Raw genomic sequence first — 26975 nt, 5'->3', positions numbered from 1 at the left:
ATAGAAAAAGAAAGAATGATAACAAAGGCTTGTGGCTTGGACTCTCTGTCCGAGCCAGCTGACTGTGATTGGCCATTAATTAGAAACAACCTCATGAGACCAATCACAGATGCACCTGTTGCATTCCACAGCAGCAGATAATCATTGTTTACATTTTGTTCCTGAGGCTACTCATCTTCTCAGGAGGAAAAATCCTAAGGAAGGATTTTTCATAAAAGATGTCTATGACACTGAAAGAAACAGAATTATTTTTAAAATTATACGCCATTTAGAGATGCAATCATACCAATTCACCTAAAATGTAACTTTCTCTCCTTTTTTTTCTTTTTGCTCAGAAGACTGAAAATATTTGCAATTTCTCACTATATTGAACAATTATCTCTCTGGTTAAATTGACAAATAATTTCCAGTTTTCTGAAAGAAAAGGAGAGAGAAATAACCCACAGAAAGTATAGAACAAAGTATTTCACTCTCTGGAAATGCTTACATTCTCTACATTGCCAGTGAAAGAGGAAAGTAATAGATTCAACCTCCAGGGATCCTAAACTCTCTTCTTTCATTACAAAGGAAGTTGTAATAGCTGCTAGGAAGGCTGGATTGATCTCTTTTGTGTGCCATTTTTAGTGCGTCTAAGTGCCCAATACAGGTACTTAAAGTAGACTGAATTTCACGTGCTCTGCTGTGGAATTTGCCTTCCACAGGCAAACAGTTTGCAGGTGCTGTCTGAAAAGGGTAATCTCACACCATTTTGAACACTTTATTTTAGAGAATAACCATAAAATATTCCTTTAATTTCTCAAGAAAAATATATCTTGCAGTGTGTTGCTGATCAGGCTTTTATGAGGCTTTTAACAGCCTCTGTGAAGCTGAGTTATGCCCATCCAGTATCTTCAAATGTGCAGACATGGAATAGAAATGAATTCTGACATAATTCTTTTATTCAGAAGAAGGACCTTGCAAGGAGAGAGGCTGGTGCTGTTTAAAAGGTATGGGAATGAAGGTTAGCATGATGCTGTGGGAAAACTGGTTACATATTTTGGAAATAGTCATATTACAGTTGTGATCTCAAGGATTTAACAGCTGCAGTCTGCCTGCTCTTCCCCTCACTTTTCCTCTCATGGCAAGGAAGTTATTAAATGCTACTGTTCCACTCTTGATACCCATATTTAACTGCTTCCAGTGCAGCCCCTTTGTTTTGTGCAATTGTCTCATGTGCAATGTCTACTGTGAAGATTTGTAAGTGTCCTTTGGATGACAGATGACCAATCAGTCTGCCTGAGTGAGTTACCCGGTTCATCACTTGGCTGAACTTAATTTGTTTGAGATGTTGAACCAAAAACTTTCAAGCACCTCTGTGGATGTACTTCAGAGTACATCCACCTGTGCTTAAGGTAGCTGACTAGCCAAAGTTACAGCGAAATCAGTTAAAAAGAAAAAAAAAAAAAAAAAAAAAGGCAAAAAAGAAAAGGTAAAAATAATTTTTCAGTCAGTATTTTTAGTTCTTACCTGGAAAGGAATAACAAGATTCACAGTTTCTCCAACTCTTCGAGTATAGGTTTGTTTCAAGTGTCTTGGTAGACGAATCTTTGGAGGTTCTGAATGAAACAAAAGCTTGTGTTAAGCACTAATCTTCTTTTCTAACCAAGGCAGCACTGGTGTGCATCAGTGTAAAAATTAGACAGTGTGGTCTAAAATTCCCAGAAGTGACTAATGAGTGAGGTGTCTTAAATTTCTTGGTCCCCCAGTGTTGCATTCAGGACACCATCAGCTTTTATAACACCAAATGCAATGATGGTATGACAAGAGGGAAGCTTAGAGGAACTTAAAAAAGGTACCATCAGGATCAAGTTCTGCAGAAAAAAATGCCCTGAAAAACTGAGAAATAAAGGCTCAGAAATTAAACAAAATTATGAATTATTCAAAAATGGTTTCATGATTTCTAGCCACCATACAATGGCTTTGTAAGGCCATATCATCAGTTAACAATAATAAGTAAATATTAGCCTTAAAAAACCCCAGGTGTTAGTATGGAAACAGGGTGTATTTGTGGGCAAGGGTAGGCAGCAGGATCTTACCTATCACTTCCTTGACTAAAATAGGCTGTGGGTGGTACTTGGGCTCACTCTCACCAGCAGCATTCACAGCTTTTACTCTCACAAGGATTTTCGAGCCAGTTGGAAGGCCATTGATGGTGAACTTGGTTTTGTCTGTCAGCTCTGGGTTAGCCACGATCCATTCATCAGCTGGTTTAGGGAAGTGAGGGGAGGAGGAAAAATCCAAAAAACAGGGAATTATAAATATATCCACAGCATGGATGAGGAAAATTACAGAACAGTAATAGATTTGTTAGATTCTAATGAATAATTCAATTTTGTTTTTCTAATTATGCTGTAACACAATGTAGTTTCATTTTAATATGTAGGAAGAACGTTTCAAACCCTACAGACTTTCTGCTGATTACGTATTTGTATATTTATATATTTATATATTTATATATTTATATATTTATATATTTATACAAATGTTATTAGAATATGTCTATAATTTAAGTGTACCAGAGAGAAAAATTGTTAGATTTTTAAATTCTGCTAGAGTAAAACAAGGGGGAAAAAGAATGTATTTGCAAAAGCACTCGTCATTGCTTTAACAGCTTCCTTGAAGAGAAATGGGTTTTGCAATTAATTTCAACCAGTACTGAGTACCCTTGAAAGTATAACTGAAAAACAAAAGAAACGCAGAGTATTTACACATTGCAATGAAATGCCATCTCTCCTCATGCCCTTAAAAAAAGGAAGGCTGTGCCAGAATTATTCACATAATTACAGCATTCTGGGATTTTTAATCCTATCCCCAGGTGGTCACATGAAATTCATGGAGTGATGATAAGAGTTCAGTCTATAAAACAGCTTCCATTACAAACCATACTTTCTTATCCACCCTGTCCTCCCAGCTCAGACTGCCCTGACACTGCTGGGCACAGGAGCCAGGTTTATGAACAGGCAAGTCAGGATCAATACCTCCCACACTATGTAAATCTAGCACTGTGAAATGGGCACAGAAGACAAAGAACTGTTATCAACTGAGATCCCTGCAGAATTAGAGTGTAGTGCTGTGGCACATTTTCATAACTGTCTTGCTTTTAGGAATTAACTTTTCCTTCAAGCTTCAAGCAGAAAACCATTTCAATCAAGGACTCTTTTCCCAAGTATCTCCCCCTCCCCTTACACGTATGCTGCAGAAAATTCCACAGAGTGTTGCCCCTAAAATTCACCGCCAGGAATTTATCTTTAATTTATGAAGAGAGTTTTTCTTTCATTAAAGAAGACGTATATCCTTTGTGGAATACTGTACCTTCCAGGTTAAAAGGTGGCTCCCCCAATTCCTCAGACTGATCTGTCGATATACCTTGAGAGAATCCATCTTTAAAATTAATCAGAGACACCCACTTTCACACAGATGGAGCATTTTGTCAGTGGTTAGCAATTCCTGTTAGTAAGTATGCAAAGATAGATGCTGGGCTTTACAGATTTAGAGAACCCATGTTTAGGGAGAAAAGAGATGGAAAGAGGGCATCCAGATCACAGAATACACAGATGCCCACAGGAAAGATAAAGGATGAAAGAAGAGGAGGATATAAAGTTCTATGAGTTTTTTGGGCCCCAGAAAAGCCCTAGAAATATGAAAGGAAGGAGACAAAAGGAACACTTGGAAGAGAGAAATGAAACAAAATGATGATGAGAGAAAGTGTAGAAGGAGAAGAAACACATTGTAGAAGAGATAAGAAAATCAGAGATAAATTCTGAGTAAGAGAGACAGAAAAAGAAGAGGTCTTGGAAAAAAACTTGGAGGAAACAGAGGAAGAGAACACATTTAGCTAAAGGTAACATAGATAGAAGATTAAAGAAGACCAGACCCATGGATGGTGACAGATATGATGTAAACCCTAAGGCTTTATTCCCTGAACAAAGTTATCACTGTCCTGGATTTCCTGTAATCCTGGAGCTGTCTATTTTCAGGATAATGATAATATTATTCTAGTATTTTAGCATGGTCCTGGATGAGTACACTGGCAGAGGTCTCAGCCAACAGAAAGTCTCTGAAGTACTTATTTACTGGCTATAAAAACTTCTGGGGAGCTCTCTCTCTCCATATATACACATATATATTCTATATTCATGTTATTTACAGCTATGCAATGCTGGGTCAGGATACTCATGATGAGACTCCAGTACTTCAGTAACATGCATGGAGTGTACATAGTTAAGAACTCCAAGAATCCACCATGTTGATCAAGTTATGTGGTTCTGACTAAAGGGAAATACCAGTTTTGCAAAGCCAAATCAATGTTTATGATACATTATTCTTCTAAATTATCGTTATATATTTCTTTTGTCTTCCTATTGTCAGCTTGTGATTTCTCCTAATGATTGCTATGTTAGAGGAAGACTCTAAAAAGCCTTCTTGAAAACTACTTCAGTGACAACAATGAAAGAATGGAGAATGTAAATACAGATGAGTTTACAGACAGATAACTAGGAGAAAAAAAGAAGCAGAATGAATGTAGACAGTCATAAAAAGTATCTTGAAATTAAAAAGAGTTATTAAACATTACAGAAAAAATTAGTTTGAGGCAGAACAGGGCTGAGAAAAAAGAGGCACTAAGATATTGCAAGAAAGGGAAAAACAAGTGAACAGAGAGAAAAAAATGAATAATCCAATAACACGACTTTTAAAATTGGTATTTTAAAATTGGCATTTTAAAATTGGCATTTTCTACTTATCTTGCTTCTTCCTAAGCATTTCATAACATATATACATAACGTCAATTGTGTATATATAGATGTATATGCATATATAGGAGGTATATATAGATATACATAAACACTCAAAACTATGTAAAATACATTGTACCCATTGTATTTTAACTGAGGTGGGTAACAGTAAAATGACAGACTTGGCTGCCATTTTGTTGTATCTTCGTGTGTTTAAAACCTATCTGGAAAAAAAAGTAAAGAATTTGTTCCATTTAACAGGTATGTAATGTTCTTCTGTCTAACAGCCCTTTAAAGACAGATTTAGAAGATTCCTTTTCAAAGCCATACTTTGAATTAACCTGTTTGTATTTCTCATCCTCTTTATCACTTGATTTGAATATCACTAATGTCAAGCACTTTTAACTTTTCTCTTCCATTCTACCCAATGCTACACAGAGCATAATATACAGCATACACTCAAGTCCTCACATTGACAGTCCCCTTAACATTCCCCTACACCTGGGCTGTGCAGTGGAAACAGAGTCAGAACACTGTGCCTTGATGGGAGACTGCACGCTGACTCACTCTGAGCTGTTCCCACAGCTCCCTCCCAAAGGACAAGGAAAACCCTTCCTACCATTCCAGCTGTGTCTGCCTTCAGGCACTCTCCTCCGGGTCTCGGAGCTCCTTGCAGTCCTGCTCCTTAAAGATATTCATCTCAACACTACCAGATGCTGAGTGCTCCTGAGAAAAGCCAGGGGTGGATCTTCACAGCCTCTCCCACTCTCCTGAGAGAGCTCAGTGTGCCGTGGCGCCTGGCCACGTTTATGACCTACTGTTCTCCTGGATTTTCTGAATCTGAAACATGTGACAGCATCAATGACACGTTCTGTCCTCTGCCTCTTGTCTCCAGGCTATGGACTGTTCATTAAAAGCTTCCATTGAAATAAATGCCTTCGTGAGAAAAGGTGTTCAACCTCTCGCTTGATATACAGCACAGTGAAGAGCAACAGCAGTGGAGCTGGAGGTAACTGTGTGCCCTTCATCCACATCCACAACATTGCTGCAGTTGGTGGTGTTGGTCCACAGAGGCTATTTGATACTTACCCAGGTGCTGGTGGATTTGACTTTTTTGAAAATAGGCTAAATTTGATGCCAGTTCAGAAGAAGATCTGCTGGAAAATACTGTTTCTGCTGCTTGATCATCAAAAGATTCTTAGCTGTAAAATATCATTTATATTTCCCTGTTCCTTCCTATTTTACTCACAAAACTTAATTCACTCTCTCTATCTTCCTCCTCCAGTTCTAATTTATTTTTGTCTTAGACTGACATAGCTAAAGATCCCCAAGACTGCACCGAAGCGTTGGAGAAATTAAATATCTAGACTTTGCATGCCTAGATGACTTCTGCAGGAACTATTGAAGAGGCTGTTCTCAGTGTTGGTAACTGACACTTGAAGTTATTAATATGTCAACATAGGGATTACCACACCTGGGTATTAGGGACAACCCTGAACATATTTTGGGGCCACACTTGTAGCCATTATTTCCTATGCCTTCATCCACCAATGAACTCTTTACTGCCCTAACTCTCATTTAGCACCTGAAAGAGGGGAGTTATTAGCAGGGTACTTGGCACATTACAACAGATTTTATGGCTTTTGATTTGGATTTCAAATCAAGAGTAAGATACGTTGAACCACAGTCAGGGGGTGGCGTCTGGAATACAAACCAAAGGAAGCCTGACCAAAACCCTGCTCCTTGAGGTTTTCTGCCTGATTAGTCTCTGCCTGACAGCCAGAGCACCTGATACCTGTAGAGAAAAAATGGAGACAGTCTCACCCACGTTCCCTGTGGGTCGGGCACCCCGGGTGCTGTCACTTACTTCCTTCAAAGCAGTATTCCACCACGTAGCCGTCCAGCCCTGCCGCCCCGATCTGGTCCGGGGGCCTCCACTTCATTGTCACCGAGGTGTCGGTCACACTGTCCACTGCCAGCAGGGTTGGGGGGCTGGTGACAGCTGCAGCAAGCAGGGAGAAGGCAGAACACGGTGTTACCGTGGAAGGTTTGTGTTTATGGTTTGTGTTTCTCTGGTTTAGCATCGCAGGTGACGGGCTATCCTGCCTACCAGGATGATTTCTCATCTGTCACTATAGGACATGAAAGTACACAAGTGCACACACTGCTGCTCTCAAGGTGAAGAAAAAAGGGAAGTTTACTTTCTGACTCCAACATTTACAGTTTTCCAAAAGTGACAGTGGATTGGAGGGTGACAGTGCCACCTCTCCAGTGACACTGGTCAAACCAACACTCCATCAACTTTCTCCTCCTCCATAAAAGAATGCAAAACAATGAGTTATTTTCAGAAAGTGTGTGAGAAAGTTTGCTACAAGAATGTAAACATCAGAAGGCTTAGAAAATCCTAAAAAATCAGGGTGACATCCATCATCCCTGGCATGTGTTCCCCAATTAGGACCACACTCCTACTGTAGTCCTAATTGGGAACACATGCCAGGGATGATCCCATATATGCTCACATCCCTTATATGTTCACAGCCTGACCCAGAGATAAATTCCTCCTGCTGGGGAGAGAGAAGGACAAGCAGCTGTGGCTGGTGGAGCAGAGAAGTTGGGAGTAGTGTATTCAAGCTGGGAGCGGTGTATTCCACCTCAGCAGCTGGCAAGAAGGGAGCATGCTGGAGCTGTAACAGCCCCCTCCTTCCTCCTCCTCTGCATTCTGGGGGTGCTGCTGAGCAAGGGGGGAACCTTTGCTGATCTACAGAACAGGACACCTTTCTTTTACAGGGACTTGTGGTGTGGTGGTGTTTGCAGGGGTCCCGGGACGAGGGAAGAGATGAGAATCTTAACTCCATGTTTCAGAAGGCTGATTTATTATTTTATTATATATATTATATTAAAACTATACTAAAAGAATAGAAGAAAGGATTTAATCAGAAGGCTAGCAAGGAATAGAAAAGAACGGGATGAAAATAAAATCTTGTGGCTGACAAGAGTTTGAGACAGCTGGACTGTGATTGGCCATTAATTAAAAACAATCACGCGAGACCAATCACAGATCCACCTGTTGCATTCCACAGCAGCAAATAATTATTGTTTACATTTTATTTCTGAGGCCTCTCAGCTTCTCAGGAGAAAAGTATCCTAGCCAAAGGATTTTTCATAAAATATGTCCATGGCACTTGTGGTTGTCACCATAGTTTGAAAATCTGTTTCTTTATATGAAAAGGCCACTGAGTTAGCCTGTCACTGTGGGAATGACAAAGCCTTCTAGCTGTCACACTAATAAAAACTATATAATTAGGTGATTTTAATAACAAATGAATGGTTATTTTCTAAATGTATACCTATCTCTGCATTTGTTTACTTACCTAAAGGAACAAAGGACTTGGAGGGCATGCTTGGCTTGGACATGCCAATGGCATTGACAGCAAACACACGGACCTCGTAAGCAACACCTTCAATCATTTTCTTTGGCTCAAAAGTTGTTTCCTTGCACAGTTCAAAATTCAGCCTCATCCACCTGGAGCTTTGTTTCTTTTTCCTCTCAATGAAATATCCTTTTGACCAGAAAAGATTTTGTCATAATAAGTGAAGTGGCACAAAGGTCAGTAATAAAAGGTCTATTTTTTGACTGCCCAGGGACAATTTTTTACCTGGATACACCTCAATATTCCCTTCTAGCTTCAGAGTGATAATTTTCCTCATTGCAAGCTATCTGAGAGTCACCTATTTGCTTTCAGAGCCATATATGAGCTTTTTTTGGACTTAGAAGGCTGCTTGTGTTTAGTTCAGAGTGAAAAGGGCCTGGTCCTACTGACCTCTGGGCCCCTCTGGCTTTCTTCTTGGTTTGGTGTATTTATTAAAAGATATTCCATTTTACTCAGTAAATTCTGAAATTTCCTTCTAACACAAACAGGCTAATAGCAATGCCAAGTTTGGTTTTATAAGAGGTTGTCTTTCAAGTGGGAGACGTAATAATGTAACAAGATAGAAAATTACAAATCTCAAAGCATTAGAAAAACAGGAATTTGATAAAGTCAGAATAGGTAGAACATTCTAGTTACTGGATATTCCCAGTGCTACCTTCCAGGGCCTGAGCTAAACTCTGATCCTGCTGCATCCACTGTTTGGTGTTTGCTTCTTTTTGTCTGTATTAGAGAGTCACCACAAAAAAAAAAAAAGTGGGTACCTAAAATGGGTGATCCACCATCATTTGCTGGAGGTTCCCAGGTCATAATACACCAGTCTTCACCCACCTCAGTCACATTTGGTGCCTGAGGAGGATCAGGAACATCTGTTGAAAACAAAATAAATATTATTAAAAAAAAATCTTTCATCTTTTTGCATAGGATGAAATTAAAAATGTCAAATAAGAAACAAATCTAAATTGTTTTTGAGGTGCAAAAGGAATTACTAATGAGGAGAGAGGGCGGGGAAAAAGAAATTTAGTGGATCCTGGCTGGTGGTTAGGAATGGATGGATGCCAAGGTCTTCTGCCAAGGTCAGACATTTGAGAGGCTCTGGATGGCCTGTGCCAAGACAGAGCCCACAGCCAGGGAGAGGGGAGAGCCAGGAGTGATCGGGACAGCCTGAGGCAATCAGAGGAGTCTGGCCCCTGTCAAAGCAGCAATAAACTCCTACTTAAATCCCTTCCAAGCTCCTGCTCCCTTCAGTAACACCCAATTCCACACCAGAAAATGGGGAAAAATAGGAAAATGGAAGTTTCCTGAGACTCTGCTGTGACGGTGTTCACAGGGCTCTTAGGATGAGGGAAGAGATGAGGATCTGACTCCATGTTTCAGAAGGCTTGATTTATTATTTTATGATATATATTACATTAAAACTATACTAAAAGAATAGAAGAAAGGATTTCATCAGAAGGCTAGCTAAGAGTACAACAGCAAAGAATGATAACAAAGGTTTGTGGCTCAGCTCTCTGTCTGAGCCAGCTGACTGTGATTGGCCATTAATTACAAACATCCAGCATGGGCCAATCGCAGATGCACCTGTTGCATTCCACAGCAGCAGATAATCAATGTTTGCATTTTGTTCCTGAGGCTTCCCAGCTTCTCAAGAGGAAAAATCCTGAGGAAAGGATTTTTCATAAAAGATGTCTGTGACACTCTACCCCAGTGGCATGGCTCATGGGCTCTGTTTCACAGGACTTACCAACCACTTTGATGTTGATCAGAGCTGTGTCCTCTCCAGCCTCATTCTTTAAGGTGATTCGGAAAGGACCTGAATCCTCCCTCTCGGCTGCATCAATGACCAGGCAGCTGCTGTCTGGGTAGGATTCTGCCCGGATTCTTCCACTGTCTGTGACCATCTAGGAACCACAGAGAGCAGAGGGAAAAGTCATATTGTCTGGATTTGAGAGTCAAAATACTCAAAAATCAAAATTTGAAAGTAGCACAGGTCACTTCAACAAAAATATTAAAGCAACTGTAAGAAAAACCACACCAAACCTCAGCATTTTAGTCACCTAATGATGAAAAAAATGAAAAAATAACTAAAATAAGTAAGACATGATAACTGTTTACTACTCATTGCAACACAAAGGATGAGGCACTAGGCTTCTCCTTCTAGGTAGAACACACTTTTGCCAACACCACATTATCATTAATTTGATGGAAAAAGAATAGCTGATTCTTCCAAAAGTCAGATCAAAAGGAAGTAATTCACTTTAAAGGTGAGAGTGATTGTAATGGTCAGTAGTTTCTCCTCACAGATTTCAAATGCTGTCTCATATTTTGGAGGAGGAGCTCTCCTAGAGTAATTCCCTGTTTGGACAGGACCACAGTGGTGACACTACAATTAATATTTGAAAAATAGTGGTCACAAATTGGACCAGATAGGTTTGATGGATGCACTAGTGGTAAAATGTTCCAGCTTCTGCATTGCACAATGAATATTTAAATGTGAAAAACAATTATTTTGGTATTTACACAGCCAGAGACTGATCTAAGCAAAAGTTTTGCTTTAAGACACCAGATGCAAGACTCCAATTTCTCAGTCTATTGTTTCATTTGAGAGTTGAACTACATTAGAATTTATCATTCATTTTCCAAAACCAGACCATATCATGGCTTCCTGCCAAAACCTGGCAGCCATTCTGGGCATTAAATGTATAGAAGAAATAGCCATTTGGTAAATTTTCACAAATTTTCTTCTGCATCCAATATATCCTTCTCCTCTACTATTTTTTATAAAAATACTCAAAAAATGCAAAATAATATTTATCTGTTTTACCCTTCTTTTTTGAGCAGGGCATCTCCCCCTTATTTTCTACCATTAAAATAAATTTCTTCAAAAGGCTAAAGATTATTATGAAGATTTTTTTTTTAACCTGGTTAAGCTAAAGAAACATCTACAGTGACAATGTACCTTGTCCCCTCTACTCCAAAAGACTTTTGGAGGTGGTTCACCAGTGATGGGGATCTCGAGTCGTAGTTTGTTTCCTGCCACGACTGTCACAGTGTTATTTTCCCCAAGACCATCCAGGTGAAGTTTAGGAGGATCTGAAAAAGGAGAGATTGTCCAAGTTAGACATGCAGCTGCTGCTCTGAGAGCTCAGTGACCTGAGACAGGTCTACAACACACAGAAACACGCTCTGTGTTTTATTTTCTTGGTATTTTTAAGCAAATGAGTTTTGTTTTAATGAAAAAATTGTGAAGAAAAATCTATTTAAGGAAATAGTTGCCTGATGAAAAAGAAATCATGGCACCATAGACAGTTTGGAATAAAAAGACCATATGAAAAACCACACAACTGTTTCCTTGAGGCAGAATTATGTATATTCAGGCAACTTCTGAGAGTGGTTTCCTCTAAGTGGCTCTTGAGAATTTCAGCTGTGGGCTTTTTTTTATGGCACATTTGACCATGCTTCAACCTTCACTGTCCTTACAGTTTAAAAATTTATAAACCCCAATCCTTTTCTGAAAACAAAATTATCACTTTTGTTATACACTGCGTGTAAGGAGAACAACTGATTAATATCCTCTTGCAACATTTTTTAACATATTAGAAATATAGCAATGGTCATTCCCCTCTAGTACAACACCTCCCTTTTCACTCTCCCTAAATCCCACCAATACCTTTTGTAATACAGATAACCTACATGTCTCAGGTTCAATTAAAAAACATGTTTTCTGAAATTTTGGTCATTTATATTGCTCTCCTTTCAACTTCCAAGTTGCTGGTTGCAGCTAGAAGCAGGTGAGGCGTTGCTGTGGGAACAGTCAATGCCCTGTTTTATTTTTGTTTGAAGGGCTGGGATCACTTACAAGCCTCCTGCTTTTCTGAAAGCCTCCTGCTTTTAGTTTCCAAATGTCCCAGGAAGATGTTCTATACAGGTCCCTGTGCGGTGTACTTACCCACAATATGTACTTTGCATGGAATATTAATGTTGTAGGCGTCTGGCACAAACATGTATTCACCCTCATCATCGACAGCAGAAACTGGTATAACAAATCTGTGGATCCTGTAAAAGAATTGAGAAAGAAGTCTGTGTAAATTATGTTTGAAGACTGCTTGAGGCTATAAGAAAAAGCCTGTGAAAATTTTAGGAGATCTGTGAAAGTGAGTAAAATTACTGACTAAAAATCCTTTGCTTGTTGCTTAATCGTGGTTTAGGTGATTAAACACTGCGTGCTTTGTACAAAATATTACTGAGACAATCACCAAATAAAGTAACCGATTCTAATATTGTTTGTTTGAACACAGAACAAGGAAAATACAAGAGTGTAATCTCTTCTACACAGGGATTCTATGCTGCTGCCATTCAATTGCAATTTGCTTGTTTAAGAAAAAATCCGCAGGTGATCCCATTGTGGGAATATTCTGACTTTTGTTGGACCATCTTTGTGAATTGATACAAACAGGAGCTATGAGAAAAAGAGGCAGAGAAAGGAAAGAGAAAAGGAATTGTATATTTTAATAATGTCTAAAAATAATTGTATTTTTCTGCTTAATATCCCATACCAACAGCAATGGTAATGGCAAGAAAACAGCTTGAACTTAGGTGGATCCATGATTTGATTATTGTCCTCCACAGCCAAAATAAACAAAAGATTATGAAATGAGCTTAAAGGAAGGAAGGAGACATGGCTTTTAAAATGACAGAAATAAATAAGTCTTGAGGGACAGAGGTTAGGCTTGATAAGCAGATAATTTTTAGCGAGGTAACCACATATTGGCACAACTCCACAATCTCATTCCACCAAAAGCCACGTCAATACACAACAGGCTTACCTTCCTTTGTGATAAAGCTTCACACGGTCACTGGCTTCAATCAGCTGCCCATTTTTGTACCATTTCCCTTCCACATTCTCAGATATCTCACACTTCAAGTGGATTTCCTGTCCCAGCCTCACAGTCTGGTCTTCTAGTGCAAGTGATATCTTCAGAGGTCTCACTTAGGAACACAGAAGCAGATGCATTAAAGAAAGGTGATGGAGCTCAGTAACCATGGGGGGGTCATTTCCAACTTAATAATGAAACCATGAATTGGTCAGGGTGCCAATTTGTACAAAATAGTCAAGAGCAGCATGAGTATTACAAGTAAAAATGTACATTTATGCGCAATGCAAGATAACTTCAGAGCATGGACCAGATAAATTTTGTTTAAAGACACAAGCACTTTAAAGAGTACTGCACAAAGCAAGCTGAGAGGATTACACAGTCCTGTGCTTGTGCCTAGGTTTGGCTTTCCTGTAAAAACCTGAGAGGACTGAAGAAAAAGCAGATACTTCCCTTGAAAATTCACTTTGTTGACCTATTGTACCTTTGGATGGGTTGCTTTGTTTTCCATATTAATGGTGTGACAGGAAGTTAACAAGCAGAACTAGTTCATGGCCTGCTGCTGGAAATAGTTTCTAAAGGGAAGTTTTCTTCATTATTCTGGAGATTCACAGAAAAAAAAATTGCTGTGGAAGTTAAGTCTCCTTTTTAACTCCCAGGGAAAGACAAGAAAATTGTTAATTTCTGTGGCACATGAATTGGAGAGCAACGTGGTTGATACTCACAGTCAACTGAAAGCTTGGCTTCTGATTGCCCTCCAGTTGTCATTACTGAGTAGGTTGCAGTGTCATTTTTGGCAGCTTCCTCTATGACCAAAGTGTGTTTTTTACCCTCAACCTTAATCCGATACCGAGATTTGGGATCATTGGAAAGTTCTACGCCGTTTCTAAACCTAATGGAAAGGAAAGAATTTTTATTTTTCCAAAGGAAGTCCTGCCCAAGTAAGGCTTCCACGGATTGAAACTCCCAGAGGAGACTTTACAAGACTGTAAGGCACTAGAGAAGGTTAAACAAACTCACCCATGAATGTATAAGGGTATTTTTGGTGTTCCTACATTTTTAATAAGGTTTTATTGAGATTTTCTTAACAATTTTCGAGTTTACTGTTTTAGGAAAAAGCTGCCCTCATTTTTGCCCACAATTTTTGGCTTCTGGGTTTTATTTTCATGGAAGCTGTTCAAAGCATGTCTCACCATTTCACGTTTGCATCATCCTCAGACACTTCACAGCTCAGCTCTACTCGTTCACCCACATAGGTGCTGGTGTCCTCCAGGCCTTTGGTCACCAAAATTGGAGGATCTTTGGAAAGAAGAAATTACAGATTTACTACCTGAGAGGGAAAACCAAGTGAAAGAGATTTTCTAAATCTCGCTATAGAAGGCAGTATTATTTTCAACTTCTAATATGAGTATCAGTACAGCCTTTTCTGCCTTAAATCAGAAAATTGCTCTTTAGAATGCTAGTAGGAAATTTGCTCAATAAAAGTATAGATATACTTAATTGAGCAAATAATAACTCATAAATAAAAGTATAAATTTCTTCCTATTAATACCTGTTTTGCTTTGATAATCAACACCTTAGGAGCAAAGAGACTGAAGATACAGCCTCCCATTTGTAAATGCTGATAGAGTATTTTCTCAAATCAGTGCAAATGGAATGAAAACTGGCTTCTAGAAAGCCTCACCTGAGGGCACTTGGACAATATCAGAGTCCAATGCACAGTACCAAGTTGAGTGTATCCCCATTTCAGGGTTTTCACTAAGCTGCTAACTACAGGATGAGAAAAAATAAATGGCCAGGGATCACAGAAATACCAAGTGATCCTAACAGCTGCTAATGCAAATTCAAAAATATACCTAACCAGATCCTCCCTGATAATTTCTGTTGCAGCCAAAGAAGCCACATAAATTTAGGGCAGGTGAAACAGCACCAAGGTGACAGAGTTACCTCTCACAAACAGTTCTGTGGAGCATTTCTCATCACCAGCTGTTACGTAATAGCGAGCATCGTCTGTCATCGTGCAGTTATTGATGAATAAAATTCTCTGGTTTCCTTTGTGCTCAAAAATATATCTGTTTGGACAGGAATGTAGCAAAGACATGTTAGCAAAACTTCTGGACACCTTCTGTTTTGTGTAGAAAGTGCTGTAGGGATTTTTAGAGGCAAAAATACAGGGGTTTACACAGTACTGGGAAAATTGTCCTTGGAAGCAATTTCCAAGTTTCAACAGAGCTGTCATAGACTTCTATCAAAAAAAAAGAGCTGTGGTGTAGAGTGACAATGAACTGCTTTTGGCCTGTTTCAAGATCCCAGGCCTGGGTGATATGAAAAGAAGAAATTAAAAAAGAAAAAGAAGCTGGAGTCAAATGATGGCAAATAAAATGGAGTCTGAAACTCTAGATGAGTAAAGCTGAAAATAACCAGTAAGAGGACACCATCACTCATTCCAACATTTTTGTGAAGGGTAATAATAGCCAAAGTTAAGAGGTTAATATTATTGGTAGGCCAGATGGCACAAGATATCAGTAATGGGATATGGGGTTTTGGTAATGGGATAGGGAGCCTTTCACCTTTATGTCACCAGTTTAGATCTGCTCCAGGTTTGTAATGACCAAAGCTCGTTAGCATCTGACAGCTGCTTCTGGTAGAAATGCACTGGAGCCCCCAACCCAGACCCTCCTGCTGGGGAGGAATCCATAGAGCTGCCTGCAGAACCCCTCTGAATTGCTCATGCCAGATACAGGGGCTAAAGAAAAGGTACTCCATTATCCATTTTTTTGTCAATCACAAGTTTTAACCAAAATCCTTTCTCAATTTCAACAGAATGAAGGAAATCTGCCTCATTTCTCTAAAAAGGCCTTTTGTTAATTACTATTTTTTTTTTTTACTGGACAGAGGAAAAATTGTCAAGGACTTTGTGCTGCTGAGAAACATTGGATAAACATTATACTGTTATGAACATCTTCCCCAGGTGTGTCTGACTGTGCAATGGGGTTTTCTGCACTGGGTTCTAAGAGCTGGTTGTGCCCACAAAAATATTGGGATCAACTTCCAGGCACTGCTCTGCATGTACTCAAATGTCTGCACCTGCACTTCTAGGAAAAGCCAGAAAATAAACCAATTTTCAGGTGAAGAAACTTGTGTACACTAGACCTGTTGCTCATGACTGATGGTGCAGGCTGTGACTTCAGGGTGTTAACAGAGTAGTGGAAGATGAAACAAAGCTCACACCCCTTTTCCTGGGTTTTATGGGTAAGTGTGTGATGTAAAATCTCTGCTCTTAGCAAAAAATTACTGTAGAGAGATTGTGACCAAGGACAAGTGATTTATTTATTGGCAGCGCTTCCTCATTTTTGAAAACTACTGTGTAGAAAACAGCACCACATATTTTGAGGATCTATAAGACTTTTGCCTTGAGATAAAGGAGAAAATCTATATTACATTTAGCCTACAGTGTACTTTTTTGGGTCCTGAGCAACACAGCATCATTTGCATACTCTTCACATCTCATGAAATTCAGCAGTAAAATTGGTACAGCCTGAACAAAGAGATAGAACTGGGCAACAAACTTGTCAAGGGAGGAGATGTGTGTCCTTTTTATTGCTCACATAAGCTAAAATCACTTACTTTGCACTTGGTCGTATCTCTTGGCCATTTTTATACCACTTGAGCTCCACTGTTGGATCTGCTAGCTCCACCATGAATCTGACTTTACCTCCTTTGTCCACCTGGTATGCAGGATCGAGGCCTTTGGCAAAAGCTGTTGTGGAAGTCAAGAGTTATTTTAACATGAGATCAGAAAACAAGAACATGGATGCTGAAATGACATTGCATAAATCTCAACAAAGCTGTCAGAATACATGCACACAATGTTATACATCACGAGATATTCTCACACTGGTCTGCATGGATTCATCTAGAAACACTAGAATAAGCACAAAGCTGTGCACATCTAGTTATCCTGACCAACATCAAGATGGCATTTCTTCAAGACTTTGCAGTGTGATTGTATTCAAAATAGGAACAGCTAGATGCATCAAATGAAATACATAAATAAAAATGAATGTGTAGTACCATAACATATGTTATGGTGTGAAGAGAGAGGGTGTATCAGGATTACAGCTGGATTTGTGGAGGACTTCACCCACATAAAAAGGACACCTCCAGGAAACCAGCGACACAGGAAATGTATATACTGCATTCAGTTCTGAAAGGCTGCCCAGGAACAAGCAGATGCCACAATAGTGTAAGTGTATTTATATGTGTGTGCAAACATGTTCTGTGGCATACCATGTATTTTATATACACATGTATGTGGATGCAGCAGCCTGATCAGAGAGGAGAAAATGGGTTTCATTTTCTCACAGTGGACTTGTGAGACTTTTTAGGGAATCGTAGAAACGATGATAATTTGTTAACAACCACCTGCCCGTGGTGTTTTTCTACTCTGTTTTTATGTTCCTCTCAAGGACTGTGAGAAAGATGTTTTTGTTAGCTAGCCAATCAAGTAGAATGTGCCAAATCTGTCTATAAAAGAGAGGACTTTTTGTATTAAACACACTTCTCCTGCAAACCAGCCTTTGAGTGAATTTGTGTCATTTCTGGCTCGATGTATATCGTCAGGGGACACATGTATATATATTTCTCAATGTAATTATATGCTATTCAGTAGGGTCGATAGGGAAAGACATGCCTGAATGTCCTCACCCAGTGCAGGGAGAAGGGTCTATGGTACAGCTGGGATTTCTGAGCAATGGAGATTAAGTGCAAAATGAGATTATGAAGAGCTGACACTGCCTGTGTTTGGAGTGACCTCTGTTTAGAGCAGAAGATATTGATGGTAACACAAGGTTTAATTTCTGTATTGCCTGATCAGGTAACACCTTTCCACACACCTGGGGCACATTATTCCAGATGGAACCAGTGTTTGTCTGAGAGGGAGGGATGCTTTAGGTAAGCACCGATAAGGTTTTTATGCTTCTACCATGGATCAGAGCTTCCTTCTGATTAACTCCTTGCAGGAAGGAGTTGTAGGGTGAAAGCTCCATTGTGTGGAAGTGAGGCATATTTGGGTTTGTAAGGTAAAGGGTTGTGTGTGAGCAATGAGCACAAGAATGGTTGTGAGCAGTGAGCACAGGAATGGCTGTGTGTGAGAATGAGCACAGGAATGTGTGTGAGCAGTGAGCACAGGGATGGCTGTGTGTGAGCAGTGAGCACAGGAATGTGTGTGAGCAATGAGCACAGGAATGGCTGTGTGTGAGCAGTGAGCACAGGAATGTGTGTGAGCAATGAGCACAGGAATGGCTGTGTGTGAGCAGTGAGCACAGGGATGGCTGTGTGTGAGCAACGAGCACAGGAATGTGTGTGTGAGCAGTGAGCACAGGGATGGCTGTGTGTGAGCAGTGAGCACAGGGATGGCTGTGTGTGAGCAATGAGCACAGGAATGTGTGTGAGCACTGAGCACAGGAATGGTTGTGTGTGAGCAATGAGTACAGGAATGGCTGTGTGTGAGAATGAGCACAGGAATGGCTGTGTGTGAGAATGAGCACAGGGATGGCTGTGTGTGAGCAGTGAGGACAGGAATGTGTGTGAGAATGAGCACAGGGATGGCTGTGTGTGAGCAGTGAGCACAGGAACAATTTTGTGTGAGCAATGAGCACAGGAATGGCTGTGTGTGAGCAACGAGCACAGGAATGGCTGTGTGTGAGCACTGAGCACAGGGATGGCTGTGTGTGAGCAATGAGCACAGGAATGGCTGTGTTTGAGCAGTGAGCACAGGAATGGCTGTGTGTGAGCAGTGAGCACAAGAATGTGTGTGAGAATGACCACAGGGATGGCTGTGTGTGAGCACTGAGCACAGGGATGGCTGTGTGTGACCACAGACCCCAGGAATGGCTGTGTGTGAGCAATGAGCACAGGAATGTGTGTGAGCAGTGAGCACAGGAATGGCTGTGTGTGAGCAGTGAGCACAGGAACAATTTTGTGTGACCAATGAGCACAGGAATGGCTGTGTGTGACCTCAGAGCCCAGGGATGGCTGTGTGTGACCTCAGAGCCCAGGGATGTTCTGCCCCATCTGTACCTGCGCTCTTCTTCACCTCCCTGCGCATGCGCTTCAGCCGTTTCAGCATGCCCCGCAGGTCGGTGATGCCGTACTGGAACGCGATCTTCTCGTACTCGCTGGGGTTCGCGTTCTTCAGCAGATCCCACACGTCCACCTCGGGCTCCTCCTCTTGCTGCTTGACCTCCCTGGTGTTAGCAAAATAAGATTATGGGGGAAGAGTCAGCGAGGCTTAATCAAACCATAAAAAACAGGTGAAGCTGAACGTATGGTGAGGCTACAAACGTCTTGGCCAAAATTTGAAGGCTGCCATCGTATCTTTTTTATTTCCTTCCATATGATTGTAGTAGCTCAGAATGGCATTCACTCCTTCCTTTCCTTCAAGGCAGAATTGGAATGCAAGTTTTAATTTGTCCTTTTCTGATACAATCACTTATGAGAATTTTTATATTGCTTCCCAAAAAAATACATTTTGAAAATGTAATAGCCTACAGGTTAATTCCACTTAAATCAGTTTTATCTGCTGTAACTTGAGCAGAATCAATCACAATTTATGATGGCACCACTGAGTCTAATCTGTACATTTCAAAATTACATAAAAATGTTTTCAAACCCTGAATCCCTGTAATTACTGCTGTGGGTGACTGGTGACAGGACATTGAAATGCAGGGGAATCTGTGTCTGTTTATAGTTACACCAATGCTTCTCAGCATTACTTAAAGTTGTCAAATGAATAGGAACTGGAGATTTCCACACCAACTTGGACTTGAATGATGGATCTGTTCACTTCCATGTGTATCTTGGTCTTAAGAGCAGGAAATGTGTTTAGAGGCCTGTGTGAGGAATCACCTTTACACAGAAGTTTTAGTGCTGTATTTACTGTCTGCAACTCCAGGCTAAGACAACCAATAAAGAGAAGTATAATTATTTTTTTCAATGGCAGCCATTAAATGATAGAACAATGAAAGCATCCTAAACAAAATTATATTTTTTCAGATTGAAAATTTAGCTCAAAAAAAGTGAACTGCTAGAACAATACTGGAATTCAGGAAGAAATCTAGATTTTTCCTCCTGCAATATCATTATGATCAGACCAAGATCATTCCAATTTGACTTAACTTGTCTAAGAAAATTAGTACTTTTGAGAGCAGAGGAAGAAAATAAATGTCTGAGAAATAAAAAAATAACAAGTTTTGAAGTGAGGCACTGTTAGACCTGAACTTTGTGGAGTCAAAGAGAGGATTTTCTTTGACATATACAGAAATAGCACTAAAGACCCCTAAGAATCTCTGCATGGTGGATGAAGAACCATGGAATCCACTTTGCTGTTTAGTCCATGAAGTTTATTCATTTTCATAATATCTCTGTAATTTTAAAAAAAGAAGAGAGGCTCTCCCTGTGCAGTCTTTCAAATAGAATAAATCTGAGACAGCAATGTAAGTTAGAGAATCTCAGGTATGTAATTCGATAATTTGTTCCTTTTATCCTTTCCATCCATTCTGGGGGAATCCAAATAAAGCTCCCCTTTAAATCAGGCAGTGGTTGAGAATGAGGATCCTGATTTTCAACCAGACTGGAAGACTCAATTTCTGGCTTGTTTTCCTCTTGCATAACTGGAAAACGAATTTTGATGCTTAGCGCAAGCCAATTTTGTTCTGAGACCTCAGTAGTTTGAGCTGAGGCCAAACAGAGCAAGGTATTGCCTGAGCAGACTGACTGCTGACCTTGCCATGAAATCACTTTCAGATCTCTTTCCTAAATATGTGCATTTTGTTGCAAGATGTACTTGGGAAAAAACCCCAAAGAATCCCAAAAAAACCCCACCAACAAAACAAAAAAAAAACCCCAAAACCAAAAACCAACACAACGAGGACCTAAATATTTGAGTGGTTTTTAGATCTTGTGCCTCTTGGAATGTCATGGTGCTACAGATCCACTGCATTGACAAAGAATATCCAGTCATAGTGTGGCTTACTGAGATAAGACTTGATACGCCTGCCTGCCAACCAGCAGAAAATTAGAAAGTAGACAGTATATTGATTGTATGCATTTAGGTTTGTTTTTTTTTTTCTAAAAAAAACATGTTTCAAATAGTATGAACCAAAAGGGAAAAGTTCTAGGTCTTTCCTTGGTCATACAACCATAAAAAATAGAGAAAGAATGCACCTCAAACATTGCCTGTTGTAAAAATTGAAATAAAACCATGGATTTGTCTTCATAATAATGGATGTTAATATCCAGACACATGGATATTAATATCCACACTGTGGCTTAATTAACAATTTTATTCAATTAAGCTCAGAAATATGAGGTTGCATTTCAGGGCCTGAAGCAAGGTGAACCAATTTGACCAAAGTCAAATAATGGTGTCTAAAAACCAAATATTTGCTTTATCCATTAAACACACCATAGATATTCCATATTTATAAGGCTGGACAGTATTTGTCTTACAAATCTTAAGAGTTAATTGTTAGTAAAGTGATATCATGTCTCTTAAATCACATTTATTTTTCCACAAAAACACCAAGAACTCTCACATGCATCTCTCATGTTACTGTGGAAGCACCACACAGGCGGTCATGAGAACTGGCATGGCTTGATTAGTAGGATGAAAAGACAAACTGATGGTCCTAATTAGGGATGAGAAGATTGAAAAAACACAGACCTGGTGGATTAGAATTGGTCCAGGTAATTCTTTGTCTACTTTCAGCTTCAGCTTCTCCTGTGTGCTTTAGTTGCTTAAATGCTATTCTCGCCCTCATAGCCAATGAGCCCTTTGTGACCTTTTAATGTAATTAATGCTACAGATATTCCTCTTTTAGAGTAAGTGGTAGATGAGAAAAAGGATGTGATTCCTTTTTCCAGTTCTCTGTGATTAGCTGTCATTGATTTCCATGGCATATAGAATTTCTCTGCTGGATTTTAAAAGGCGATGAATTAGCTGTCTTGTCTTAACCAGGTGAAAGACTAAACTGGGTTTAAGATCTGAGATAACTAGAGACATAACTATCATAACACCAGATTTTCAAGGCAAATCAGAGAAAAATGTACCCCATTTTTTTTTCCATCAAAACATTTGAGTCAAATAAAACATGACTGAGCATTTGTGTATTGTGCATATTAAAAAAATATTTGTACATATTAAAAAAATCTACAAAGAATTATACCAATATCCGTGACTTGAAAGCATGATATATGATGTTTTCATATCAGGATGCTTATAAAATCAACTGAGGATGTACCCACAGAGATAAATTTAACCCTTGCAGGATTTTTTACTGTGGCACCAGACTCAATTTTCTGTACTGCTCATCCCTGTGTAGGAAATTTCCCCCCTGTGCTTTCCATGCAAACACAAAAGAAATAGCAAGTGAACTAAATGTTATTGGGCTGTTTAGGCTGAGGCTCACTTCTTTTCCCAGCACACTCAAATCTTTTGAGGTTTCTTTTCTGCACACTTAGAGGCAAAAATAACAGAATATTTGCATATTATACTATGAGAATAAAAACCAGTTAGAAACATTAAAAAGCTGAAAAGTCACAAAATCCTTGAGGAGTTATTAATGCTACACCTGACTGTTTCTGTGGGTGAACCTAATGGTTTGCAATCCACACCTGCTCACTGCACCACTTGGTTCTCACCTACGTTTCAGGAGACCACTAAAGTCAAGTTCTCCTGCATCCTCTTGTCCTTCACCACTGTTATCAACAGAAAAAGATCAAATCTTTGTTTAATACAGGAAGACTTAGACAACACTCATTGCTCTACACTTCTCATACACTCAACACTGTCCAGAAACACAAATAATTGTATAAAACCAACACAAACTTGTATGCTTTTTCACACGGATTATGTTTCTGTAGGCGTTTGTGAAAAATAACACAAAGGTTTGCATTGCTTCTTCTTATACTTTGATGGCAAATTTTTGTAACTGAGTACATAAATTTGCCAAGGTTTGTGTTAGATTTCAGTAACACAAACAAATGGCAGCTAGTCAACACAACCAGCTTTGTTTTTCATTTCTGTAGTGGACAAAACAAAGGGCTTGTGCTGATCTCTTGCTGTGAAAACAAAACAAAGATTTGCATTGCTGGGTGATGCTTTTAACAATGCATAGCTCTGTCAAATACTGATTGAAAAGTACTTAGCCTTAAAGATTTTACCTTTCCCTAAATGAAGGGAGAAAACAGTTATAAAAAAGAATAAAAGAGCATATTGTCCATTTTTACAGATAGAATCACAGTCCTATCAAGGTGCATTTCTTTCTGTGATATGATCTTTAGCAGAATTACCTTATCATAGAGCACATATAGACAAAAGAAATGTCCTAAATATTTATAAAAAGGGAAAAATAGCGCAAATCTTAACTGAAATGAAGCCAATGTTTAATCAAGATTTTACACGCAAGATATTACTTAAAAAATCAGAAAACACTGAGATATCTTCATCTGCTTGGGGAGAGTAGTTACTGCTTTTTTAAACATGTGCTAAAGAAGGAAATGCGCCTTGAATGTAATATCTTTTGTATTTATCTTTAAATTAAAGCCCCCTAAATAAAAGCAGTTATCTCTGAATTACAGCTTTACTTGTAAATTAACAAACTGCATTAATTATCTGTTTGTAAAGTATTTTCATTCTCAATATTCTTTATATATTTCACCATAAAGAGATGACATCTATACTGGTTAGAATTGCTACGTTTTCAGAAAGATAACAAACTTTAAGACACAATGCTTTATCTTAGATTCTCTGTGCTGTCCTATTTGCTGGTTTTCCTTATTGATGGTATTTACTGTTAGGTAACAAAGCCAGATCCTGTCTTCTTGAAATCAGTGTGAATTTTCTCTCTGCTTTTAATCAGTGCAGGACTGGGACCAAGAACTTTCATATTGTGGCTGACAGCTTTCAGGAATCATGCAGTAGAATATTTTAGTGAATGAAAATATATTTTAAAAATTAAAATACATTTTTAAAAACCTCCAAAGAAACATATTTAATTGACTTAAATGTTCAATTTTCCTTTAAATTAATGACACTTGTAATTTCACAGTAGGGGTACTTAATATCATGTGTACTATCTATGTGTTGTAACTATTTCATTCTAACCACTACCAATTACTCAAAATCCCACTTCTTTAATCTGTACTTACAAATACAGTTTTATAATTTATATCAGGTACAATTGTCTGACACAAGTTCTGTGCATGCTATCAATGTCCATTACTGAGGAGCTGGATAGGATCAGTGAAGTTACCTTCTTTTGAAAGCAGATCTGATGTCAATGGATGGAGCAGCTTGGGAAGATTCTATGAAATAACAGTAACACAGGAATTAAAAACACAATTTTAATAATTTATGTAGTCAGTGTCATTTGGAGTATGGAATTTGTTCAGTTTCCTGCTGCATGACCAGCATTTGTGCTTCCCCTTTGGCACTAGGTTCTGGTATCTGCAAAGACGCTCAGTGTTAAGTGTATAATTTCTCTGAAGTACTTTCTGCAGTTCTGCATAGATTTGTTTATCTGGTGTTTCTCTCCCTTCCCCTGCCTGCCTTATTCACAGGCTCTGGCCTTTTCGTCTCCTCATTTCCTTTGCTTTCTCCCCTGCTGGCCTCTTGTTCTCTCTCGGTATGCTCAGCATCAGAGGAAGGAGACAGAGTCAGTCTCCTCTGCAGCTACAGACACACATCTATTGTCAGGGCAAGGAGGAATTCATTCCCCATGTGGGAATTACCCCTTTGGGACAGCCTGGATCAGATCAAATGGTTCTGATCCACAGACAGTGAATGGATGGAGCCGGGCTGGCCCCCTGCCTTGCTGACCTCTGAGCACATTCACAAAGCCCTGAGTTTTGTGTGCCAGAGCCTGATTTGAGTTCAATACTGGTTTTACCCGCCAGCTTTTCTAATTTTTGGATAAATGTCTCACATGGTATCTATTCCAGTGTTCATTTAGGCAGTAAATTACAGATACAAGAAAATTTTCTGAGCTCTATGCTAAAAACGTTCATTTTAAGTATCATTTCATTTAAAGGGTCTGAACAAAATGAAGTGTCATTTCAAATTAAAAAAAAAAGAAAAGAAAGAAAGAGAGAGAGAGAAAGAGATAGAGAGAAAAAAGAAAAGAAAAGAAAGAAAGAAAGAAAGAAAGAAAGAAAGAAAGAAAGAAAGAAAGAAAGAAAGAAAGAAAGAAAGAAAGAAAGAAAGAAAGAAAGAAAGAAAAGAAAGAAAAAGAAAGAAAAAAGAGATAAAGAGAGAGAAAGAGAGAAAGAGAGAGAGAAAGAGAGAAAGAGAAAAAGAAAGAAAGAAAGAAAGAAAGAAAGAAAGAAAGAAAGAAAGAAAGAAAGAAAGAAAGAAAGAAAGAAAGAAAGAAAGAAAGAAAGAAAGAAAGAAAGAAAGAAAGAAAGAAAGAAAGAAAGAAAGAAAAGAAAGAAAAAGAAAGAAAAAAGAGATAAAGAGAGAGAAAGAGAGAAAGAGAAAAAGAAAGAAAGAAAGAAAGAAAGAAAGAAAGAAAGAAAGAAAGAAAGAAAGAAAGAAAGAAAGAAAGAAAGAAAGAAAGAAAGAAAGAAAGAAAGAAAGAAAGAAAGAAAGAAAGAAAGAAAGAAAGAAAGAGAGAAAGAAAGAAAGCAATCCTTATAAAGCTTTACAGATACAAATGGAACCTTACCAGTGACTTCAAGGTCAAAAGAGCAGCTATCAAATTTGTCCTTGTAAGACACTTCACAACGATAGTTCCCTGCATAGTTTTCCTTAGCTTTGATGATCTGCATCTCAAATGTATGAATCTAAAAATCAAGCATAGTCATTCATTAATGTGGGGAATGCATTTGCACAAAGCAGAGGTTTAAACATGAGTCTTTCAGACATGCAACATAAACATAGAACTCTAATAATGGGCTCTGAAAAGAAATTGGAACCCAGAAATGGCATCAGAAAACTTTGATTTCCCCACCATTACTTGTCCTGAGTTGGGAGAGCAGAAAATCTGCTTCTGCAGAGGGTCAGAGATCACCACTGAAGCTGGGGTTACACTCCACTGCTCTTTAACTTCTACCTGTTGCCTTAAACTGATCTTTAAGCTCTCTTTGGAGCTTTGCCCCCATAAGAAGCAAAAGTGAAGACACACCTTGGTGTGACGCTCGAAGGACTCCTTCAGCTGCAGGTGCTTCCCTGCTTTGCTGGCCAGATCCATCCATTTTCCTTTAAACCACTTAACGTTTGGCTTTCGGAGAAGATCTTTGGCTTCTACTTTGGCTATAAATGTAATATTCCCACCTTTCAGAAAGAGAAAAGAATAATGCAGCTGTTGAGGAACACGTGGTTGGTCAGTTGGGTCTCTACAAGTTCCTTTCACTTTTGTTCCATTCAGCCACCATGTGTTCTACCACAAAATTAAGAGTCAGATGGAGTCACACAGACTATGAAAGTACTGCAGTAGAACAGAGGTTAATGATTTTGGGTCTGGAAGCTTTCTGCTGCTACTCTGCTGTGGGAATCTACAAAATCAGAGGGTTTTGGGAAAGCTGCAAAAGGCAGGCCTCAGAGACAGCAGAACTGTGATTAGAGCTAAGCAGCAGCCATGAGATAGGTCAGCAGAAAAATTATTTAAAAAGTAGAAAAACAAGGACAAATAGAACAATGGTCTGTGTATTAATGCTTGCCTAGAATAACTCTCTAAGCTATAGAAAAGTTTGTCTAGCAAGATATTAGGAAGTTTGAAGCTGAATGATGGAGCTCTGTACATTGTGTTTGAAGGCTTACAAGCAGGTATTGTATTTGAAATAAACAAGGATTGTTTTAACCAAAGGTACCTGTGCTTATAATGGTTGGATAGAACTACTGT

General features: G+C 39.0%; 1 protein-coding gene across 3 annotated transcripts in view; it reads right to left on the bottom strand.

The window, feature by feature from the left end:
• The window catches only part of MYBPC1 (myosin binding protein C1), a 72319-nt gene that overhangs the window by 11792 nt on the left and 33552 nt on the right, over window positions 1–26975 (bottom strand). For all 3 annotated transcript variants that reach the window (XM_059472106.1, XM_059472108.1, XM_059472107.1), the window contains 18 exons: window positions 26259–26407; window positions 25800–25917; window positions 24390–24441; window positions 22777–22833; window positions 19156–19322; window positions 16702–16834; window positions 15022–15146; window positions 14268–14373; window positions 13800–13966; window positions 13027–13189; window positions 12150–12256; window positions 11160–11293; window positions 9945–10101; window positions 8965–9069; window positions 8144–8332; window positions 6640–6774; window positions 2076–2243; window positions 1507–1595 (listed from right to left, as the gene is read on the bottom strand). In XM_059472106.1, the coding sequence (XP_059328089.1) occupies window positions 1507–1595; window positions 2076–2243; window positions 6640–6774; window positions 8144–8332; window positions 8965–9069; window positions 9945–10101; window positions 11160–11293; window positions 12150–12256; window positions 13027–13189; window positions 13800–13966; window positions 14268–14373; window positions 15022–15146; window positions 16702–16834; window positions 19156–19322; window positions 22777–22833; window positions 24390–24441; window positions 25800–25917; window positions 26259–26407 (2321 nt within the window). The remainder of the gene's footprint in view (window positions 1–1506; window positions 1596–2075; window positions 2244–6639; window positions 6775–8143; window positions 8333–8964; window positions 9070–9944; window positions 10102–11159; window positions 11294–12149; window positions 12257–13026; window positions 13190–13799; window positions 13967–14267; window positions 14374–15021; window positions 15147–16701; window positions 16835–19155; window positions 19323–22776; window positions 22834–24389; window positions 24442–25799; window positions 25918–26258; window positions 26408–26975) is intronic.

Source organism: Ammospiza nelsoni, chromosome 5 (genome assembly GCF_027579445.1).
Source record: "Ammospiza nelsoni isolate bAmmNel1 chromosome 5, bAmmNel1.pri, whole genome shotgun sequence".
NCBI classification, from domain to species: Eukaryota; Metazoa; Chordata; class Aves; order Passeriformes; family Passerellidae; genus Ammospiza; species Ammospiza nelsoni.
Note: the sequence above shows the minus strand (reverse complement) of the source record. Positions and strands in the feature narration are given on the sequence as shown.